Consider the following 22654-nt stretch of genomic DNA (forward strand, 5'->3'; position numbering starts at 1 on the left):
AGGGCAACAGCGTTAGACCAGAACCACAGTGGGAAGGCGACAGACGTGTTGTCCAGGAAGTGAAACCCTGAGTCTGTCACCATGGTAACTGGCTCTGTGATCTACACCTGCTCCTGTCTGGTTACCAGCATTCTACAGACCAGTCTGAGCACATCTGTGCTGAATCAGACTAGAAATCGAGTCAGTAGATGATGTAGCAGCAGGACTTCAGGTGGGTCTGAAACAGTCGCTCTGTTTCTACTGTAACAGTCAGAAAATGAAGCTCTAATCCTACTGGAGGAGCAGTCAGGTCTGTTTACCTGCAGTTGTCATGGCGATGCCAAAGCCTCATTGGTGGAGACTTTCAGCTCTAGCTGAAGTTAAAAAAATCTAAGCTGATCTGGAAGTGAAACTGGTAAAAAGCAAAGTCTAGTCTGTAGGATGTACAACGTCCAGCGGACAGGAAGCAGCAGTGATCAGGTCTCCAGATGTCTCTGAAACTGTTTATTTAGCTGTTTGGTTTGAAAACTTCAACACTGTTACATCTAATTATTTTGTAAATAAAACAACACATTTGTTATTTATTTAAAAAAAAAGAGTCATGGAGTGAAGTGATGCTCAGTGGTTGTCCATCACATGTTGCCCGGAGCGATGGGATTCCAGCTCTGGCTCCGTGGAGCTCTGTCTTTGTCCTTCTTTTCCAGGGGCTTCAGGTGAGAGGTCAGGACAAGGTCTCTGAAGGACAAACAAGCATCACAGCTCTGGACATGTTGCAGAAACATCCACATCAGCTACATCAAGGTCATTATGGAATGCCACCAAAGACACTAGAACACCAGGAAGCCCCACTGAGTAGATGGAAATGGTTTTTACTGGTTTAAGTAGAATCTGACAGAATCAAGTCCAGACCTTCATGTCGTTGTAGAAGTTTGCTAAACGTGAGTTCAGATGAAAGCAGGACCTGGACCACGGACCTACCTGAACTGTTCGTAGCTGACTCGATTGGTGACCGCTCTCAGCTTGGTCTCGTTCTCACGTTGGTATCGTCTCTCTGACTCGACTGCTGCTCGAAGCTCTTGCTCCAGGGCTGCAAAGTTTATGACATCTTGCTGTGACATCACTGCCCCCTAAAAGCATCATACAGATAAAGGTATTTGATTAACCTTTATTTAACCAGAAATCAGCTTTTGAAATGAGAAGAAAAATCTGCTGAGGCAGGTGGTGGGGGGTCTATTCAGACTACAAGTTCACCTGGTGACAAGTTAAAAGTAAAGCACAACCAGGGGTCTGAGATAGCAGACAGCTGGGACAACTGAAGGAGTGATAGGGATGTGGGGTGGATCTGTCAGCTGTGATTTCCTGTTCACAGGCTTCAGCTCCAGCTTCAGCCAAGCTGTCTGCAGTCAGGACCTTCAGCCCACCAGTTCTGGATGGAAGTTTAACAAAGCTTGCATTGATGTGTTTATTTGCAGAGTAACATAGACGGTAAATGAAACAAATAGGGACACTATTCCCAAAGCACTGTAATGAATGCATAAATCTAAAGAGAGACCAGTTAGACATGGACACTGAGCATAAAACAGACATATCTCCTCCCTGTGGCTCAGCTACAACCTATAGCTTTGGCCCCGTCCCCAGACCTCCACCAGAACACTTACACCACTCACTTATCAATGGAGGCTTTGTAGAGGGATGAAATACCTCAATCCACCTTGACCTCCACCTGAGAACTTTTGTTCTGAACCTTCACTCTGATGTCCCAGAGCACCAGGCCTTTGTAGAAACTACTCCCAAAACTAAAACCGGTGACCATCCGAGAGCCCAAAGTTTCAGAGTCTCTTTGATCCCAGAGTAGCTTCCTGCGTCAGCACGTGACTGTTTATGTTTAACCTGCTCACCTGACGCGAAGGTCCTGCTTGTGCTGCTGTTTACCGACGCGGGTCGCGTGAGTTCGGACGGTCAGAGACGTTGCTGCTCGGTATAAACTTACTGTTCCCATGACGACGGTCGGTTCCCTCTCAAGGACTCAGCTCCGGCGATCTATGCTGCCCTCTGGCGGACATGAGAGGTTTCGCAGGAGGTTTGTTCCAGAAGGTTCTGCATCAAATGTTTTAGTTTGATTGATAAACGCGCCCAACAAGCTGGCTACCACAACTTCCTGTCAGAATAGATACAATAAAAGAGTACAGCCCAGAATAAATGTAATAAAATTATTTTAAAGTGTGCCATTGGCAATTTAGGCCTTCATCTCTGTCATCTTTTGTTGTGGTGAGTTTTCTTCTCTCCAGATAATCAAATTCAATTTAATCTGGTTCATTGTTTAATGCACCATTTTGTTTAAAATGCCAGTAGAAAACTAAACACACCATGTTGGTCTATTAGTGTTGAATAGCTCTGTTCACTGACTTGAACAATTTGGTTATTCAGATTTAGCCTTAGTTGGGCCAGTCGCTTAAAGGTGCAATATGTAAAAACGAAGTAAAATTGACGGCGGCTGGTGAATTATTATTTTTTTATTTGGTGGGGTACAATTTAACAGGTGTGACGAAAAGAGCATGCCAGCCGAGACTGGCATGGTTATGGGAAAGGTGCATTTGAATAATGAGGTTTTCAAATATATTTGTACTATTAACATCTTTCTTACTTGCTTCCTTACAAAATAATGGTTTATGGGTAGATAAATAAATGAAAAGTTACAATTTATTTGAAAAATTTAACAGTGAATCTGAAATATTTGTACTTTTGAGTCACATTCCTGTCTTTTTTAAAACCAACAGCAATAAACACACACACACACACACACACACACACATATATATATATATGTATATATATATATATATATATATATATATATATATATATATATATATATATATATATAGACAGACATGGACACTGAGCATAAATCAACAAATATATATATATATATATATATATATATATATATACGCATTCCCTGGCCAGCTGTGAGACATAGTCCCTTCTGCGTGTCCTGGGTCTTCCTTTAGGCCTTCTCCCGGTTGAACGTGCCTGGAAAACCTCACCCAGTAGGCATCCAGGAGGCATCTAGATACACAAGCCACCTCAACTGTCTCTGCTCGACATGGAGGAGCAGTAGATCTACTCAGAGTTCCTCCTGGATGACTGAGCTTCTCACCCTATCTCTAAGGGGAGCCCAGACACCATGCGGAGAAAACTCATTTCGGCCGCTTGTATCCACGATCTCGTTCTTTCGGTCACTACCCAAAGCTCATTACCATCGGTGAGGGTAGGAACGTAGATCGACCGGTAAATCGAGAGCTTTGCCTTCTGGCTCCGCTCTCTCTTCACCACGACAGACTGGTACAGTGTACGCATCACTGTAGACGCAGCACCAATTCGCCTATCGATCTCACACTCCGACTTTCCCTCACTCGTGAACAAGACCCCGAGATACTTAAACTCCTCCACTTGAGGCAGGATCTCGTCCCTGACCTGGAGAAGACATTCAACCCTTTTCTGTTCACAGATTTAGAGGAGCTGGTTGTCATCCCTGCTTCACAGTCATCTGTGAACCGCTCCAATGAAAGCTGGAGATCACATTCTGATGAAGCCAACAGGACCACATCCTCTGGAAATCCTCAGGCCACCAAAACGAATCCCCTCAACACCTAGGGTGTGCCTAGAAATCCTGTCCATAAAAGTTATGAACAGAATCTGTGACAAAGGCAGCCTTGGTAGAATCCAACTCTCACTGGAGACGAGCTAAATATGTGATTGATGATTTAGTATTAAAACATTTATGTGACTCAGTTAGTTGTCTTGATGCTGATGAGAAACAGGAAGTGGTTTAGGCAGGGCAGATTCTCACAGAGCAGGACACACAGATGGGAGGTGTAACTCTGACAGAGTTCTGCACACTCAGACAACTACCAGCTGAAGTTCTGGTAGGTGGGAGGAGTGAATGGTCTGTCTGCCAGAGAGTATCTGTGCAGCAGCAGCAGCAGCAACAGAGGGGAAGCTTAAAGCTGCTGAGTGGTTTGTCAGAACCAGGAGGAGGATCATCACCCCGCTTCTTCTGCTGCAGCTCCTGGTGAGTCTGATCAGTGGCAATCTGTCAGAGTACCAGATCCAGATGGAGTTCTGCTGCTGTTCTGGTTTAACATGTTGAGTTTTGTTGAATGTTTCTTTTTTTCTTTTCTTCAGTAAGTGCTTTATGTTTGTCGCAAACTCAGAGCCACCATCACTGTGAACAGGTGCTTAACGGCTTTTGGCAGAATTAAAGGTTCTGAAACTGAACAGTTTGCGTCAGAACTCTGAAACCATTCCAGTATAAGAAAAAAGAAACCTAATCCATTCTGTTTGGTTTCTAATTCAGGAAGCTGATAGTTGAGTTTCAGGAACTTTTTTCTCAAACAGGAAATAGTCAAGAAAGAGTTGTTTCTGATCTCAGATCAGTTCTAAGCACTCGCTCTTTCTCTCTCTGTCACTCACACACACACACACACACACACACACACACACACACACACACACACACACACACACACACACACACACACACACACACACACACACACACACACACACACACACACACACACACACACACACACACACACACACACACACACACAACACACAACACACTAACCGTCTGTGTCTGTCTAACACACTGAACCATAAGTCACTGGTTCTGTTGGGTTCTGAGACAGACATGACCAGATCTGGTCCTTCACTAATCAGTTCTGAAGCTTTTCTTTTTTTAATCTAAAGATTTTTCCCAGATTTGGATCTTGCTGAATTTAAGTTCTAGAGCGTTTGCTCTGAATCATGAAGGACCAGAACTTCAAAGATGAGGTTGCAAAGATTCTGGAGGAGGCTCCAAATGCCAGAAAAGCTCTGCGTGAGAACCACGAGAACCTGCTGAATGTGGCTGATTACTGCTACAACAACTACACACAGGTTGGTACGGTACGGACACAAGTCCAAACACCTGCAGAATGTTTTCTTTTTATAAAACAGAAGAAGGTTATGAGGACGCCACATGTCACAGACCCCAAGTTTACAGGAGCCACTATGATAAGAGCTGGGCTTCATGCCGCTTTGGTCAGAGTCCACCATAACAAGAAGAACTCTGAGGTCTCTAAGGTCTTGAGGGGGCCCTACACACCATCTAAGATACCATGCTTTTAGTTTTCTCCCAAATGTAACCAGATTATTGGAACTATATGAACCTGTTGACCTCTGACATCACATTGCTAAGGTCTCAGCTAGGCTAATGGTCATTTCCTGTGTTTGTGCTAAGCTGGGCTAACAGATCTCCTTTGTCGTCTACAGCCAGGAGGGAACAAGATCACGGCGTTGGAGGAAACTAAAAACTTTGCCACCCAATCACTAGCCAGTGTTGCTTATCAGATCAGCACCATGGCCAGTAGTGTCCTGGCTCTGCTTGATGCTCAGGCCAATCAGCTTTGCCAACTGGAGTCTTCCATCAATCTGATTGGCCAGGTGAGCCCACCTCCTTTATCAACACACATTAGTGTTTAATCAGGTCCCTTCTCCATCAGGAAAACTCTGAAACTAACTTTCCCCTAAAGAAAAGCATGTGTACAAATGTTACTGCTTAAAAAGTCATACTTTTTCCAACATCAAAAGTTAATATGTGAAATTTAAATGAGTTGATGTCACAAACTGTGGACATAGTGGACACATCTCTACAAAGTGGAGCTCATTCTGTTTTGGACTGCTTGAGCGTAGAATCAGGTTTAGGTTCGATGTAGAGCTGCCTGGAATGCTATTCAGAACCCTCACAAGGATCGTTCTAGCGTGTTTACGGGAGGGTTGGAATTAATGGATGAATGGAGGCTCTGTTTTCTGTGTTCTTTAGAGGAACTGCTGTGATTAGTTTAGCAAGGTTAATGACAGATTGTTTTTGACGTCCACGACGTGTAAAGTTTGACACTGATCCAGATACAACAGGGGTGTAAAGATTCAGCAGTGTGAGTTGAACCACTGACATGCATATGCACAATTTGTTTCTTGTAGCAGATTGATAAAGTTCTTGCAATTGTTCTTTCTGATCCTAAATGGTTGACTTTAACACACTCAGACATGGTACAGGGCAGTGTAGCAGAGTTCGATTCAACATCAGTGCGAAGGTTGCAGGTTTGAATCCCATGTTTTCCTTGTGCTGGTGAAGGGTCCCCCTGATGCTTTTGTATAATCTGACTGAAGGTGTGGATGCTTGTGGGTTTTGTAAAAGGGACTAGAAAACTAAAGCCATTGCACCCACCAGCTTGTGCTGGCGAGGAGGCCTCTAGTGTTTATCTTCATAGCTGTGAGGATAAACATCAGTGGAGAGTTTGAAGCAGAAGCTTCTATCTACAAAACATCAGTTTGACCCAAGCATCAGATTGCAGAAAACACACATCATCAGTGTGAGTGTGTTTGGTTCGATTCTGTTGGACTTGTGACCTGCCCAGGTAAGCCCCACCTCGTACCCAACACCCGCCTACAACTCACTCCCAACCATGAACAGTTTAAACAGAACATTTTTAACTTTGTTTTTCCACCTCAGACAGTGGAGATGCATAAGGAGAAAGTTTCTCGGAGGGAGATTGGTGTCTTCACGGCCATCAGACGAGTTCCTCGCAGTCATAAGATCATTCCTCCTACGGGGACACAGCCTCGCCCACCATACAGCCGTCAACCAGTAAGCTTCCATCAGCTGGATGGACTAGGCCATGGAATGAAGGTACCACCCTGTCGGGTTGTTTAACACACACACACATGCACACGCACACACACACACACACACACACACACACACACACGCGCGCACACGCACACACACACACACACACACATACACACTTACACTTTCAGCATCTTGCGCAAAGAAAACTTGGATGTGATGAGGGAAGCCAGGATCAAACACCAGCCTCCTAGGCCATCACCATCTTTACGGACTGAACCAAAGCTACAAACATCTGTATTTGATAACGCAGAACTGCTTGTTGAATCTAATAAGATCTGTTTTTAGTGAAGTTGTCATCTGTCCCTGATCTGCTCTGACAGAAATCATACAGTCCTACACAATGATCCATGCTCCTCTGCCTCATTTAGAGCCTTCAACTCCTCACCACGTTTACATGATTTTGGATCACATAGAGAAAAAAAAAATCCCACCTGCAGGACTACAAGCCTGAGCAGAGGAATATTTGGTAGCGCTGTTGCCTTTTTGCAATAAGGCCACAGGTTCAAATCCTGACCGTGGTCTTTCTGCATGCAACCAGCACATTCTCCCCATGAGAGTTTTCTCTGGTTTCCTGCAACAGATCACAAACATGCATGTTAGGATAAAAACTGTAAGTGGATAAAAGTCTTGAAGCATTAAAGGAGGTGAGTCAGTGGTAGAAGTTTTCTCATGTGGCTCAAGTCCACATTTATCAAGATGTACAAAGCAATTGTGCTTGGATCCAAGCATACGCACAGTTTGATGCACTTGGTTTTGTTTGTAAAACATTTTTTGATCTGAAGGCCTGCAGTCCTTTAAATCTATGCACACTTTTGGACACGAGGATCCAGGTGATCAGGTCAGGTCAGCAGAATCACAGAACAGAACTTGGACTAAAACCATCAGTGTTTGGACTCAGAAATGCAGAAGTGAAGCACAATGAGACGCTAACAGGAAGTAGCAGCTAATAGAAAGAAGCAGCTTCAGATGACCACAGAAGCAGAAATGATGCCACAGGAGCAGTTCCTTTTTCAAACCTCACGAACACGAATTCTCAGGACAGATTTACGACTTTCCTCCTAAGAGACATCAGAAACTCATCCAATGACAATTAAATCCTGCATAGAGCAGAACCAAGGTCCAAAATCCACTTGGTCCTTCATATATTCAGTCCAAGCAGACCGACTTCAAATGGCTGATTGGAGCTAAAATCCTGGTTCCTGTTAGCCTGGCGAGCCATCTTATTATAGTCTGGCCACAAGCCACTGAAACCGCCCTGTCGTGGGGCAGAATCTACAGTCAAACAGTCAAACAACGATGTAGTCCCCTCTAAAAATGTCAGTCAACAGGGTACTCCACCATAAACCGTCAAAGAAGATGCAAATACATCTTTTTTGAAAATAAAGGCCTCAAGTACTTCTATCTGCTCCTAACACAAAGAAAAGCCCATGTCTAAATAGTCCAAAGTTGGTGCCAAAGTCGTTTCAAATGTGTGCCCATCTTTGTAATTTTTCTCTGTCGCTGTGCTGGAATAAAGCCTACCTAATAAAAATAAATACGATTGGCCAAACACAAAACTGTTTAGGCCAATGGTCAACCTGCTGAGGCTACAATGGAGCGTGGCTAGTATGGGGCCATTTGTAAAGTCAGAGTAATCATTTAACAGCAGTAATTAGGGTTACTTAAGAGGAAAAAATGGGAGGTCATTTTTCAAAGTTGTGTTTTTTTCATGTTTTTTATACATTAAAGTTCCCAACTAAAAATGTAGTTAGGAAGCTAAATATTACATTTAGAGGTAAATATTTAATTTGCAAATTAAATATTTATTTCATACAATTATTTAGTTTGTAAAATAAATATTTACCTCCAAGTTTAATATTTCCTTGCTAAATATTTAGTTGGGAACTTTAATGTATAAATAACATGGTGAAAACATAACTTTGAAAAATGAACTCCCATTTTTTCTCTTACGATAGGCTAGATCGCCCAAAATATTGCTGTTAAAATATGACTTTGGCTTTACAAACGGCACCCCATAGGCCGCCGACTTGCAGAGCTAAATCGTGCTGCTGCCACGGTTGGTCTATATTTCTAGGCTAGGTTCCTGTCAGATTGACTTCTGTTTTTAGTGTTTAATACGTAACGAGCAGCTCATGCTGACAACCCTAAGAATCCACTCTGGTTCTGATCTGTGCTGAGACAACTCTGGCTCATCCCGGGTGGGTCAGTAGTTCTACTGATCCGAGGCCCAGGAGTTTTGTTATAGTAAAATAAAACTGGAGACTTTTCATTGGACAAGCTAACTCATTCAATATTTTACTACCTTTAAATGTGATTTTCCTTCAGGCACCTTTCAGGTGCTTGGTGGACCCTGTGTGTATCTGGTTTCAGCTGTGAAATGTTTCCATTCGTTCTTTTTTACTTAATTTTTTTTTCACTCGCAGTTGCTGCTGTTTGTCTTTTGTTTCTGATCTGATTTGGCCTGTTCAGACTGAGAGCCAAAGAAAAACCTTCTGAAATGTTTTCCCACAAGATTACACACACACACACACACACACACACACACACACACACACACACACACACACACACACACGCACACACACACACACGCCCTCTCCGTGAGCTGATGCTCTCTTTGTCTTGTCGTGGGAAAGTGTTTGGAGGGACTAATTAGAGCTGCTGAAGCCTCAGAGATTCCATTGATGCTGACCCGGTCTGTGCACCCCCCCCTCCCACCCCCCCACCCCCACCCACCCCGCGCAGGTCTCTGGGAAAAAGTCTGACAAATCTGGAACGATCCGGAAACACGGAGCCTCCATCAGGTTTGTTCTGCTGCTGCTTAGCTTCTTCTTTCAGTCTGACAGGAAGTCTGCCTGTGGTTTCATGTATTTCTGTTTCAGGTCCAACAAAACTCCAGAGCCCATTCAGTGCCCGGTGGTGCCCCCTGCTGGAGGGTAAGAACCAGCTTCACTTACAGGAGCTGCTGTGTAATGAGGCGTGAATTCAGACAGCAGGTTCTCAGTTTAACATGCTTTTTTCTTTCAGATTTATTCATTAAAATAAATATTCATTATTTTGTCCTTTGATAAAAACTGAACGTTCTGCTCTGAGTTTTAATTTCACTAAGAAAAATACAAATTTTAAACCTACATTTTACAACACATGTCAAAACTGTCTCATATTTATTATGATTAAAACTTTACACCAGACCAGAAAGTTAAACTTCATAATTATACTTGCAGTTTTAACTCTCAAGTGTCATCATCGATATCATAGTGGAGTCTTAAAGCTCTTCACTGATTTAAAGTCTGATTCTAAAAACTCCACATTTTAATGTACCCATTGTGAAAAATGAAAGTGTACAGTTGAGGGCATAGAAATGTTAACTTTCATCATGTGCTTCAGTTTATTTATAGTTTACAACACAAGTCATCTCAAAGTGCAGTGTGTGTTTGCAGTGCGTACAAATAAACGGCAACAAAACCAGGTTAAATGTATCTTCATGTCGCTTCATCAGCTAATCCGATAAAAGCATCACTTCAACATCCCCCTTAAAGTGTAGATGGTGGGAACGGGATAGAGGAGTCCATTTGACCAGTTTGAGCAGGGACTGAGTGGACAGGAAACGGAGACACACACAGAAGGACAGAGCCAGTTGCAGTGATAACAGTAAATACAAACATGGAGAGGAAATGTGGTCAATATGTCCTCCAGCAGTCAAAGCCTATAAGCAGCATAACTAAAGGGATGAGCCAGGTTAACGCACATTAATTCTAACTAAATTAATTAAGGATATTATGAATCATAGTTTTAAAGTGTCTGCCTCAGGGATAGAAGCTGGAAGCATCACTCCTAATACCTGAGTTTTAATGGATTTTTGTAAAAAAAAAATAGCATCTGTTTTATTTAAAAACAAATGTCTGTAAAGGTAAAGTTTTTTTTAAGTAAATTTGCTAAATGTGACTTTAGGTCAGGTTCACTGACAAAAGTAACAGAGCTGCCAACACACCTTTCCATCATTCTCGTTTTTTCCTCTCAGCTCCAGCTTTGGGAAACCAGTAGCTCCGCCCACAATCCCTACCAACTGGCAGGCTCCACCTGATTGTGACATCATCCCCACACTGCTGGATGATGTCCTGCCTCCTCCTTTACCAACAGATGATGCGTTGTCTCAGGGTGATGAAGCCAGCAACGCCTCTGTCCCGCCCCCTCCGCCTCCTCCAGTTTCATCTGGAGAGATGGTAGCTCCACCTCCATCTTCAGGTCCTGCCGTCGGGGCTCTGCCCCCTCCTCCTCCTCCTGGTTTAGCAGAAGTGGCGGCTCCACCCCCTCCACCTCCTCCTGGTTCACCAGGGGTGGAGGCTCTGCCCCCTCCACCTCCACCATCTTCAGAAGCTTTGTTCAGTCACTGTGCCCCACCTCCAGCTCCTCCTCCAATGTCTTTGCTCAGTCTGGAAACAGGTGAATTTATTTCAATTTGCTTTTTATTATTATCATGTTATTTCTTTGTTAAAGGTAGAATAAGTACAACTTTTACAGTGACACAATCACAAAACAGTTTAATGTCTTCATCGTGCTGGAAGAAGGTTACACTTAAACAGATTTCCTTCTCCGCCGGCTCAGGGGTTGTAGTTTTTCTACTTTCAAAATGGCCAAAGAGGGATGCAGTTGTTTACAATCTGTGAGCCAGCGGGATTGCAGAGTCTGCAATAGCAAAAAGTACCAAAGTTGTTTAAAGGGTGAGTCAAAAACGTGCCTTAAGGAGGTGTCGCCTGGCGGACCGAAACACCGGCACATAGCAGTGATTAACAGCGCTCCACTCAGCCCCCATCCCCTGCACACTCTGGGTTTCTCATTCTCAGTCGGACAAACTAGTCATTAACACCATGTGTGTATGTATGTCTGCGCGCCCTCGCTCATGCACACAAGCGCACAGACATACATACACACACACTGATCAGACTCACCCCTCAGGAGAAGAGCCAGCTGGAGAACTTCATGTCCTCACTAGAAGAAAGGGGAGGAGGACATTTTTTAAGGATGCAAGCGACTCTGAGCCGTAACGTTTAAAACCAGCAGTGTAGTGCAGCCACGTAGTAGTGTACAGACAACGTCACCCTGCACCTCTTTAGCTATCAACTGTGGCTGATTCTACGTAAACCTGAGATGTAATTAACGTTTTGGGCTGAAAGGTTTAAGTAAATTGCATTTCACTGCTAAAATAATCAATATACGTGTCGCTAAATCAGGTTCATGACTGGTCCAACTGTCCAACATCATAATATCTCTTGTTTTTCCTCAGTGGTAGAAGAGAGCAGCCTTTCTCCTCCCTCCCCCCTCCCTCCCCCACCTGATGATCACACTCAACTGCCACCCAACAATGGCTCAGACCTGCCAGCCCCACCCCCTCCACCCACCCAAGACGAAAACGGTACAATTTTTAAACAAAATGTTGCTGTGTTCAAACACGAATGTATTTCTCCATATTTTATTGTTGCACGTCTTCTTGGAAATGTTTCTAGTTGTCTTTAACTGAAGAAAATGTTTAACAAATGGTTATTAAGATAATTTCACTTCTGTTCATTCTGTTGATAAACATTTTATTCTGTACCTAACCAAAACCACCAGGGGGTGCTGACGAGCTTCGGTTTAAACTGCACAAGGATCCAACAGATTACTGTTATATTAAAGCCAGGTTACTGTCAGACTATAGTCAGGTTATGGCCAGGTTATTTTAGTTACAGAAAGGTTACAGTTAGGATGCTTTCAGAGTACACATCCAGGTTACTGTCAGGCTATTTTCAGATTATTGTCAGATTACAACCATGTTACAGTCGGGCGACTGTCCTAGTGTCCGATTACTGCCGGGTTACAGCTACGTTATTTTCAGATTATCTCTAGATTATGACCAGATGACTTTCCGATTACTGTCACGTTTCTGCCAGGTTTAAATGAAATTAGTTAGATTGTGAGGTCAGATTATTGAGATCAGGGATTTTTCTTGTCTGCACCTTTCTCTATTATCTTTTTATGTGATGTTTATTCAGGCTCCTCTTCTTGAGTTTTCTTTTCAGTGTTTGCTTCTTCTGTGGTGTTTTTTAGTGATCCCTCTATCCAGGAGGATTCGCCGGTACCGTTCACCTCCCACCTCTCACTCTCTTTCTCTGAGGGTCCGGTCAGGCCCCGCCTCCCGCTATTTCCACACTCGCTCTCTTATCTTACCTGCTGTGCAATCATGTAAGCTGCTGCACGATACCCTCATCCAACAGAAATCCAGCAAAGATAATCAGCTGAAAACTGTTCACTGATCAGCCTCAGGATAGCTGGTTCTTCAAGAACCTTGTTAGAATATTTGCTGAAGTCATCGGGAAGGTCTTTGGGGTCTTTAAAGGCACAGTTGAATATTTTTACTTGTTTGCTGTCAAATTCTGAGTATCAGTCCACAAACTTGTCCTGTTTGATTATTATCTCTCACCAACATTTATTTTAAGTATACTTTTCAGTTTGAAATGTCACATTTTTATGTACATAAGCTGTGTTTGACCCTCCATAGTCATGCATCGTTAGTAGCTGTTTGGGGACATACAGGAAAAACGCTCCACATTTCGTGTTTGTGCTTTCACGTGATGAAACCTGAAAGCTCTCCTCCTCCTCCCTCTAAAGGTAGTTTTCCACGAGCACTACTCAGAGTAACTCGGACTGGTGCAGCTCAACCCGATCACAGTTTCCAAGAGCGAGGTTCGATATTTTTTCCTTTAAGGGACCGCTAGATCCTTGAGAGGATTTCAGAACTCGCCGTGACTCCATGGTTAAATGTCTGATGACAAAGTGAACATTCAGATGTTTTAGGAGAGTTCATCACTTCTGGAGTTCTGATTGTCTGTGAGGACAGATTATTACCACTTCTCATTTCCTGAGTCCTAATACAGCTTCTCTCTGTCAGCCATGATACCCCCTCCTCCTCCATACCCTCCCCCCTGTGCACCCAAGAACACCCTCAACTCTTCCTCCCTTTCTCTCTCCTCTTCCTCACCTTGGCTCTGCTTACCTGCTCGTCTTCAGCACCTGGGTAAGAAAACTATGTGGTAGTACCATCTGTAGACTCATGTAGAAGTCAAAGTCACATAAACAGTAGTACAACAGTAGTACAACAGTACAGTAGTACGTGCCTCCACAGATCAGACTGGTTAACTAGCTCCCAGTCACAACACCTGTGTCCTCTTAGATCTGGAGATTCCAGCTCCACCCCCTCCTCACCTTTTAAATTATGAAGGGGGATTTGATGACATCTTGCCACCACTTCCTCCTCCAGTGGACTATGATAGCAATGCACCCCGGGAGTACCTGGAGAAAGGTAGAGCTGCCCCTACAGAACTGCAGTGTAACAAACGTGACAGCGTGGTTTATGGCTGCCCTTTCTGTTTTTGTCCAGTGGTTGCTTTGTACAGCTACGAGGCATCTAATAAGCCTGATGACCTGACCCTCACTGAGGGTGACATCATCTACCTAACGTGTCGTCATGGCAACGGCTGGTGTGAAGGGGTCTCAAAAGGCAAGAAGGGCTTCTTCCCTGAGAATTATGTACAACCTCACAACTAAACGAACTCTTGGGAGTTACTGTGGACATGATTGTTTTATTTGTTTGTTTCATGGTAATGTTGATCATCGGCAGTGGCTGTCTAATAAATTAATAGAATTAGATAAACTTGATTTCAGATGGATGCTGAAAGGTCTTTCAGATCGCCACATACACATCTGTACAACCTCAAATAATCTGAATAAAGTTCGTTTCAGCAATAAAGGCTGTTACTTTTGTTATTTTGTTCTCAGGACTGCAGATGTTGCTTCATCCTCTTTTGTTTATCACCAGATCTAGATCTTTGTTCTTGTCTAACGTATTGTCGACCTTGAGATTCCTATAAAGACCAAGTTCAAAAAGAAACCAATTTTACTTGTTATTTTTGAATAACGATTGGTCGCTCTGAGTTTTTCATGCAGGGCTGAATATGAAAACGGTCTTTTACCCATATTTCCTGCAAAGTAGCTTCCTGGAGTTTTCCCCTTTCGGAAATTATGGATGATTTTTTTGAAATCCGGAAAAGTGATTATCTCATCATGTACTGTGATACAATGTAAGCAATAAGCCATTCTTTTTTATTTATTTATTTGCTAAGCACGGCCCCCTGCCCTGCGGAGCTCAGTGCAATAGGAAACTGACCAGAACTAACAAATAACATTAGACTACCACTTATGTGCTTAAAATTTAAGGAATACCCCGGCTGGAACAGAGTTGATGAACTTTTCACTGACAAGTAAGTCTTTAAAATGTAAATATATGAAAACACAACATGACATGACAATAATACTTGTAAAACAACATGTTTTAGCTCTGTTTGTCAGCTGCAGAAGCACATTTATAAACAAGAAATGTGAAGTCGCCATCTTAAAAAATGGAGCGAGAGACTATTTGTGTAATATGCTTGTTCAGTCACTAGGTGGTGCCATCGGATAAGAGCAATATTCCAGAAAGACTGCATATACAGTAGATGGAACACAGATGGGGAAACGCTTGGGTCAGAAAAAGCCACACAGATCTACAGGTGCTGGCCAGTAAATTAGAATATCATCAAAAGGTTGAAAATATTTCAGTAATTCCATTCAAAACGTGAAACTTGTACATTATATTCATGCAATGCACACAGACCAATGTATTTCCAATGTTCATTACATTTAAATTTGATATTCATAAGTGACAACTAATGAAAACTCCAAATTTGGTATCTCAAAAAATTAGAATATTCTGAAAAGGCTGAATATAGAAGACACCTGCTGCCACTCTAATCAGCTGATTTACTCAAAACACCTGCAAAGGCCTTTAAAAGGTCCCTCAGTCTTGTTTTGAAGGCACCACAATCATGGGGAAGACTTCTGACTTAACAGCTGTCCAAAAGACAATCATTGACACCTTGCACAAGGAGGGCAAGACACAAAAGGTGATTGCTAAAGAAGCTGGCTGTTCGCAGAGCTCTGTGTCCAAGCACATTAACAGACAGGCGAAGGGACGGAAAAAATGTGGTAGAAAAAAGTGTACAAGCTCTAGGGATAACCGCACCCTGCAGAGAATTGTGACGACAAACCCATTCAAAAATGTGGGGGAGATCCACAAAGAGTGGACTGCAGCTGGAGTCAGCGCTTCAAGAACCACCACGAGGAGACTCATGAAAGACATGGGATTCAGGTGTCGCATTCCGTGTGTCAAGCCACTCTTGAACAAGAAACAGCGCAAGAAGCGTCTCGCCTGGGCCAAGGACAAAAAGGACTGGACTGATGCTGAGTGGTCCAAAGTTATGTTTTCTGATGAAAGCAAGTTCTGCATTTCCTTTGGAAATCAAGGACCCAGAGTCTGGAGGAAGAGCGGAGAAGCACAGAATCCACGTTGCATGAGATCCAGTGTAAAGTTTCCACCGTCAGTGATGGTGTGGGGTGCCATGTCATCTGCCGGTGTTGGCCCACTCTGTTTCCTGAGGTCCAGGGTCAATGCAGCCGTCTACCAGGAAGTTTTAGAGCACTTCATGCTTCCTGCTGCTGACCAACTTTATGGGGATGCAGACTTCACCTTTCAACAGGACTTGGCACCTGCACACAGTGCCAAAACCACCAGCACCTGGTTCAAGGACCATGGTATCCCTGTCCTTGATTGGCCAGCAAACTCGCCTGACCTTAACCCCATAGAAAATCTATGGGGTATTGTGAAGCGGAGGATGCAATACGCTAGACCCAACAATGCAGAGGAGCTGAAGACGACTATCAGAGCAACCTGGGCTCTCATAACACCTGAGCAGTGCCACAGACTGATCGAGTCCATGTCACGCCGCATTACTGCAGTTATTGAGGCAAAAGGAGCCCCGACTAAGTATTGAGTGCTATACATGCACATTCTTTTCATGTTCATTCTTTTCAGTTGGCCAACATTAGAGAAACAAACATTTTTTCATTGGCCTTTAGAATATTCTAATTTTCTGAGATACCAGATTTGATGTTTTCATTGGTTGTCACCTATAAATATCAAAATTAAACGTAATAAACATTGGAAATACATTGGTCTGTGTGCATTGCATGAATATAATGTACAAGTTTCACGTTTTGAATGGAATTACTGAAATATTTTCAACCTTTTGATGATATTCTAATTTACTGGCCAGCACCTGTATGTCACACTGTAAATTAGCATTCATGGACTTGCCCATCTTGGCTCGTGTTGAGTACTGAACCACTCGGTGGCAGTAGAGTGCTTGACTGTAATGTAGGTCACCATGGTAACAACCAGGCCCAGATCGCTGGGGGTACCACATAACTGATTCTACACCATGTGGTTCATTTATCACCCCATAACCTTTTTTTTATATTTCCAAAGAAAGAAAAAAATAAAAAATAGAAGTAAAACAAATTGTTGCCAGTCAGATGACTTTATTGTATCAAATGCAAAAAGTATAAAAATATTCATAAACAGTCAAATAAATAAATAAATAAACAACTCATAAATACAACAAATAAATACACGCATCAACCTATTTAGGTCCAGATGATCGGTTAGCATTTCCAAGTTCTGTCATAGTGTCACCCTATAGAACGTTGGAGTTTGTTCCCTAGAATATCCAAACTGACCAGGTGATGTTTGGTCTTCTTTCTGAGCAGCTCCCAGAATGCACTGCGTCCATCCTGTATTCACAATATCTCAGTCAGTGCTTCAATCAACAATGAATCATTAATGAACAATGAACCAGTAATTGATCGACATCATAGATAAGTGGTTATTTACTCACAGAGCAGCTCTGAATTGTGTTCTTTAATTTTCTGTAGTAACGTGTCAGTGTTTTGTTTGATTGCTGCTTCAGTTTGATCTGAAAAGAAACAAACCAAAACATGTATTAGTGTATTTGTTGCACTAATGCATCAACATGAAGCCAAAGCATGAAGCTGAAGGAACGTTGGGACCTTCGTTTCCTCCAGGATCCTGGAAGTATCTCCTGGTTTGTCTGAGTCTGAGCGTAAACACACAGCCAGCTGGTGCAGCAAAGTTTAACCCTCCCACTGCCTTCATGGGTGACCCCGCCAGGAAAGTTGACCACTGAGGAGGATTGATGGTTTATCCCTTGGGTCCACGTGGCAGGGGTGAGGAGTGAGCACCACCTCATCCCTGCCACGTGGACCTCAAGGGATAAACCATCAATCCTGCTCAATAGTCAACTATCCTGGCGGGGTCACCCATGAAGACAGTGGGAGGGTTAAAGAAGCTAAAGAAGAAAATATTTACTCACACAGCTGTTCAGTTCATAGATCTGCCTGTTGATGCTCTCCAAAAAGAGCATGGTTTTCACTGGGTCCCAGGAAGTTGAAGACAAGTTGTCATAGCGATAGAGATGAAAAATTTCCTTCAGACTGTCCCTGATGAACCCGAGCTGGGACTCCACCTGCAGAGACACACAGGTTAACACTGATAAAGGACTGATCGGCTGAAAGACCAACCGGCTCATTTACTGACTGATTGGATGATTGATCTATTAATTACCTCTCTTTTCTCCACTCTCTTGTACATTTTGTATGGAAAGAGAACCAGACAGTCCTGCTTCGTAAACTCACCGCCCTGAAACACAGAAAGACATTTCCATATTTTATCAAATCAAAGTCACTCTACGCTGATTTATTATTATTATTATATTTAACGTGTTAATCTGTCAGGTGGTGTAACCTCAGGCTGTAACATCTAGTTGGTAAAACTGTTGCCTCACAGCAAGAAGGCTGCAGACCAATACCTGGCTGTGGCCATTTAGAGTGGAGAAGCAAGTTCTTGTCATGTATGTTTGGTTTCCTTCCACAGGCCAAAAGCATGCATGCTTGGTTTATTGGTGACTCAAATGGTCTCTGGGTGTGAGGATGTAAATAGTTGTTGGACTGGACTGTCCTTGTGTGTCCCTGTGAAGGACTGGTGGCCTGTACACCACCTGTATCGCCTGATTACTGCTGGGGACCGGTAGCAGCTGTGACCACCGTGTAGTTTACCATCAGCAGCAGAATATGAATGTGTGAGTGAATGAATAATGGATTCTCTCAAAAGTAATTTGGGTTCCTTGAAAAAGGCTCCATATAATCTAATCCTGCTTTGTGAACTCTAAATCTGAGACCATGGTCTTCAGTCAGAAAAGGGTAGAATGCCTTCTTCAGGTCAGAGATGAGGTCCTGCCCCCAAGTGGAGGAGTTTAAGTATCTCAAGGTCTTGTTCAAGAGTGAGGGAACGCTGGAGCGTGAGATCAATAGGTGGATTCGTGCTGCGTCTGCAGTGTTGCGGTCGTTGTACTGGTCTGTGGTGGTGAAGAGAGAGCTGAACCAGAAGGCAAAGCTCTCAATTTACTGGTCGATCTACATTCCTACCCTCACCTATGGTCACGGGCTTCGGGTAGGGACCGAAAGAACGAGATCACGGATACAAGCGGCCGAAATGAGTTTTCTCCACTGGGTGGCTGGGCTCTCCCTTAGAGATAGGGTGAGAAGCTTGGTCATCCGGGAGGGGCTCAAAGTAGACCTGCTGCTCCTCCACATCGAGCCAGTTGAGGTGCTTCCTGGACGCCTCCCAGGTGAAGTTTTCCAACAGGGAGAAGAGCTAGAGGAAAACCCAGGCCACACTGGAGGGACTATGTCTCTCTACTGGCCAGAAAATGCCTTGTTTCCACGGAGGAGCTGGCCAAAGTGGCTGCGGAGAGGGAAGTCTGGGTCTCTGCCCCCATGACCTGACCCCGGATAAGCGGCCGAAAATGAATGAAAGGATGGATAATCTAATCCAGGGTTTCTCACCCCTGGTCCTCAGCGCTCCCCTGTCCTGCATGTTTTCAATGTCTCTGCTTCAAGCACACCTGATTTACATTTTTAAATCGCCTCCTCAGGAGGACACCAAGTGCTGCACATGTCTGATAATCAATCATTAATTTAAGCCAGGTGTGTGGCAGTAGAGAAACACTAGTGTTTGAAAGGGCAACAGACCCATTATTATTACGGTATTATTATTAATATTATTGGAGTAAGTTATCCACAGTCCTTATGGGAAGGGGTTGACCACGACCTTCTTCCACTCGATGGTGACGTCATCGCCCCAAAATAAAACTATTGCTATCTCAAAAATCACAGCAGCACAAATGACCGTTTTAACGGCACAAATGAGCACAAACATAGCACTAAAAATGTTGACTGGTCCTGTTCCTTTTGGACACACCTGGGGGGGAGATGACCCCTGGATGACCTATAAAAATAATGTTGAATATTTCAAAAACCATAGCATCACAAACAACTATTTTAACGGCACAATCAGCACAAATGTAACACTAACCACTCCACCTATTTGCGTGTATTTCTGATGTGGGTGGGTTCCCCTGCTTGATCCACGTGAATCATGGTCCTGCTGTGATCAAGTCAAATTCCAGATCAGAACCTGCCTTATATGCTGTGGTGGGACTAGAAGTCCTCCAGAACATCATACGATCCTGATCAGATCAAACTTAGAATTACTTCTCCTTAAGGAGGGTCTGTAGACAAGCTGGTGGAATGAGTTCTTCACGGTTTCTGAATGGATCCCACCCCTCACCCCTGTACTCACCATGACCTCGATAAGCACCATTGTTGTGTTTCTCAGTTTGCTGTTGTCCGTCAGCCAATTGCAGCAGAGACCAGAGGTCAGCATGCAAATGATGAAGATTAGACTTGTGCTGATGACCATGATAAAGGCAATGAGGATGCTGAGGAGCATCAGTGCAGGATGCCATTCTGCTGGTTGGATTGGAGGAGCTCATTTTATCCAGACAGACAGAAAAAGAAAACAGTAGACAGTAAAAAGCCCCTCTCATTTCTATTTCCCTCCTAGTTATCACTCTCCCTCTCTCACAGAGGAGCTGAGATCTGATTACACATACATGTCATTTGGGGGCAGACTGAGACTTGTTGAAGCTGAGTAATCTATTTTATTAGAATCTACTTTTCACTTCTATTCCCTGTTTTATCTCAGATTGTTCTGCAGTTACGTAATAAAATCAGAACTAACTGATCCGTGATCAGCCTGGAAGCTGCAGCTGCTTTCCCTTTCACTTTTCTTTGGTCTCTGGAAGTTCCTCTTTTTCACTTTTGAAATACCGGAGGAAGTGACTCATCTTTACTTGGCCCTTCACAATAAAAGCAGCTCCTTCTAAAGTTTGAAAAAGAAAATGGGTTGCAAAAAAATAAAATAAAATCAAACAAAAGCACACACAAAAACAGCAAGACTAAAAAGCCCCTAGAGAGAAAAATCCAAACTCTCTGGTGGTTTTAAATGTTTCTGTTTAATTTTGAAACTCTTATTTTGAAGTCTTCAGTATTTTCCTTTTTGTTGTCTGATTACACATATTTTGGTTTCATATCCCCTCCCTCACTTTCAGGTTGTCATGGAAACTTTAAACATGACCCAACTGATTTAAGACAAAAGCCACAGCCTGATTTCATCACAGCTGGAACAAATTCAAGGGTCACAGAAAAAATCCAGACCTGGAAGACCTGAAGCACTTAAAAAGAAAATGCAAAGTTTTTAAAGAGCCCAGGAATCAGTTCACATGTTCCTAAGGCGCTCTGATCGTAAATGTTTCACCAACCAAGCCACATAATTTTGCTAAACCTCTACAGGACTCGTGTTTTAAAGAGTATGGGTCTCTAAACAACCCCATGAACTCTTGATAATCTGAGCTCATCAAATGGGCTGCATGGTGGCGCAGTGGTTAGCACTGTTGCCTCGCAGCACGAAGGTTGCAGGTTCGAAACTCTGTTGCGGCCTTTCTGCGTGGAGTTGCGTGTTCTCCCCAAGCATGCGTGGGTTTCCTTCGGGTACTCCGGTTTCCCCCACAGATCACAACATGCCCTATAGGTTAGAAATTGTAAGTCGCTTTGGATAAAAGCGTCTGCTAAATGAATAAATAAGCATAAACATAAATGACTGACAGTACCTGGAAGTTTAAAAGCATGGCCTTTTGAAAAGGGCATAACTTAACATCTGTAAGAACTCACTGTAGGATTTACACACTCAGGTCCTTTAAGGGAGTCCCGTTTAACTCTGAAGAAGGTTGAGGTCCGATGTGGTCTTCATCAGTGTTGGGAAAGTCCGTTTAAACAACGACCCTCTCCTGGAGGTTTCTTGCGGGAAACAGTCTGTGCACCTCACATCAGGGAACTCCACTGAACTTCAAGCAAACTAACACAGTTGAACACAGAGGCATTGACTTTGTTCTTTCCTGCTCAGTTTGGAGAACTCCTCTACCTCATGAGGGGACAGATGGTTATACTGACATTTTGAACACACACACACAAAGCCCTTTAGTTTCCATGCTTAACGTTGTGGCCAGGAACTGCAACACCTACCGGACAGACAGTAATCCCGCTGAGAGTGTGTAACTCCCTTTTTCACCCATCATACTCCTCTTGTCCAAGGCTCCAAGGTCAGAAACAACATTGAATTGAAACCCGTTGAACTCTTTTGACCTTGTGAGTAAAGGGCCGTTAGAATACACACCAGGATCCATAACCCTTCTACCACAAAGCTAAACTTGATATGATTAAGATGACTTCCTGATCTGAGATTTAGTAGACAGACAGGTGAGTTCACGGTCTACCTGCCTGTGTGTGTATGTGTGTGTGCGCGCGCACATGTGCTCAGATGGCTTGCACAGTGCGGGAACTCTGAAACAAGTTAAACTAAAATGTCATCCACTGTAGCGCAACGTCCCAAAACCTGATCCAGCAGAACCATGTGGGTCCAGTTCTAAACACAGCAGTGTTCAAACGTGCTCTTAAACTAATGCCTTAAGTCCATAAATCCGTCGGAGGATGTTAACAGGTTAGAGGCGTTTGAGTTAAGAGGGTGGAGTTCTATTCATTTAAAACAGA

General features: G+C 43.4%; 3 protein-coding genes across 9 annotated transcripts; 1 reads left to right on the forward strand and 2 right to left on the reverse strand.

Annotated features, from left to right (window-relative positions):
- Nucleotides 1-468: 468 nt before the first annotated feature.
- On the reverse strand, nt 469-2626 carry dnaaf19 (dynein axonemal assembly factor 19). Of its 4 annotated transcripts, none has more exons than XM_015966923.3 (3): nt 1970-2626; nt 958-1106; nt 469-714 (listed from the first exon to the last, which is right to left on the reverse strand). In XM_015966923.3, exons 1-3 carry the CDS (start codon nt 1976-1978, stop codon nt 612-614), a joined length of 261 nt encoding a protein of 86 aa, XP_015822409.1. In that variant the 5' UTR covers nt 1979-2626; the 3' UTR covers nt 469-611. The 4 variants fall into 4 exon arrangements, with proteins under 4 accessions (XP_015822409.1, XP_015822411.1, XP_054603181.1 ...); XM_015966925.3 differs by having other exon boundaries at nt 1878-1976; XM_054747206.2 differs by lacking the exon at nt 1970-2626 and adding an exon at nt 1681-1858.
- Nucleotides 2627-3886: 1260 nt separating this feature from the next.
- On the forward strand, nt 3887-14504 carry abi3a (ABI family, member 3a). 4 transcript variants are annotated; one of them, XM_054747205.2, is made up of 13 exons: nt 3887-4054; nt 4749-4926; nt 5302-5472; nt 6542-6718; nt 9467-9525; nt 9604-9657; nt 10743-11164; nt 12006-12134; nt 12806-12940; nt 13367-13441; nt 13647-13772; nt 13929-14057; nt 14136-14504. In XM_054747205.2, exons 2-13 carry the CDS (start codon nt 4795-4797, stop codon nt 14300-14302), a joined length of 1776 nt encoding a protein of 591 aa, XP_054603180.1. In that variant the 5' UTR covers nt 3887-4054; nt 4749-4794; the 3' UTR covers nt 14303-14504. The 4 variants fall into 4 exon arrangements, with proteins under 4 accessions (XP_054603180.1, XP_054603179.1, XP_015822406.1 ...); XM_054747204.2 differs by having other exon boundaries at nt 3889-4054; nt 4738-4926; XM_015966920.3 differs by lacking the exon at nt 13367-13441 and having other exon boundaries at nt 3892-4054; nt 4738-4926.
- A 25-nt stretch (nt 14505-14529) lies between these two features.
- On the reverse strand, nt 14530-20688 carry ifnphi1 (interferon phi 1). Its single transcript, XM_070552663.1, has 7 exons — nt 20232-20688; nt 19284-19361; nt 18273-18383; nt 18022-18174; nt 17527-17604; nt 17369-17422; nt 14530-14619 (listed from the first exon to the last, which is right to left on the reverse strand). The coding sequence occupies exons 1-7, from the start codon at nt 20496-20498 to the stop codon at nt 14530-14532; spliced, it is 831 nt and encodes a 276-aa protein (XP_070408764.1). The 5' UTR covers nt 20499-20688.
- Between the last annotated feature and the right edge of the window lie 1966 nt (nt 20689-22654).

This window comes from Nothobranchius furzeri, chromosome 6 (genome assembly GCF_043380555.1).
Source record: "Nothobranchius furzeri strain GRZ-AD chromosome 6, NfurGRZ-RIMD1, whole genome shotgun sequence".
NCBI classification, from domain to species: domain Eukaryota; kingdom Metazoa; phylum Chordata; class Actinopteri; order Cyprinodontiformes; family Nothobranchiidae; genus Nothobranchius; species Nothobranchius furzeri.

Coding starts and splice junctions, on each gene's coding strand:
- dnaaf19 (XM_015966923.3), bottom strand. Junction 715..957: donor GTCAGCTACGAACAGTTCAG/GTAGGTCCGTGG, acceptor TTTGTCCTTCAG/AGACCTTGTCCTGACCTCTC.
- abi3a (XM_054747205.2), top strand. CDS start 4,795: ATGAAGGACCAGAACTTCAAAGATGAGGTTGCAAAGATTCTGGAGGAG. Junction 9,526..9,603: donor AAACACGGAGCCTCCATCAG/GTTTGTTCTGCT, acceptor TTTCTGTTTCAG/GTCCAACAAAACTCCAGAGC. Junction 13,442..13,646: donor TCACAGTTTCCAAGAGCGAG/GTTCGATATTTT, acceptor TCTCTCTGTCAG/CCATGATACCCCCTCCTCCT.
- ifnphi1 (XM_070552663.1), bottom strand. CDS start 20,498: ATGCTCCTCAGCATCCTCATTGCCTTTATCATGGTCATCAGCACAAGT. Junction 18,175..18,272: donor AGAGAGTGGAGAAAAGAGAG/GTAATTAATAGA, acceptor GTGTCTCTGCAG/GTGGAGTCCCAGCTCGGGTT. Junction 14,620..17,368: donor AGAAGACCAAACATCACCTG/GTCAGTTTGGAT, acceptor TGGTCTTTATAG/GAATCTCAAGGTCGACAATA.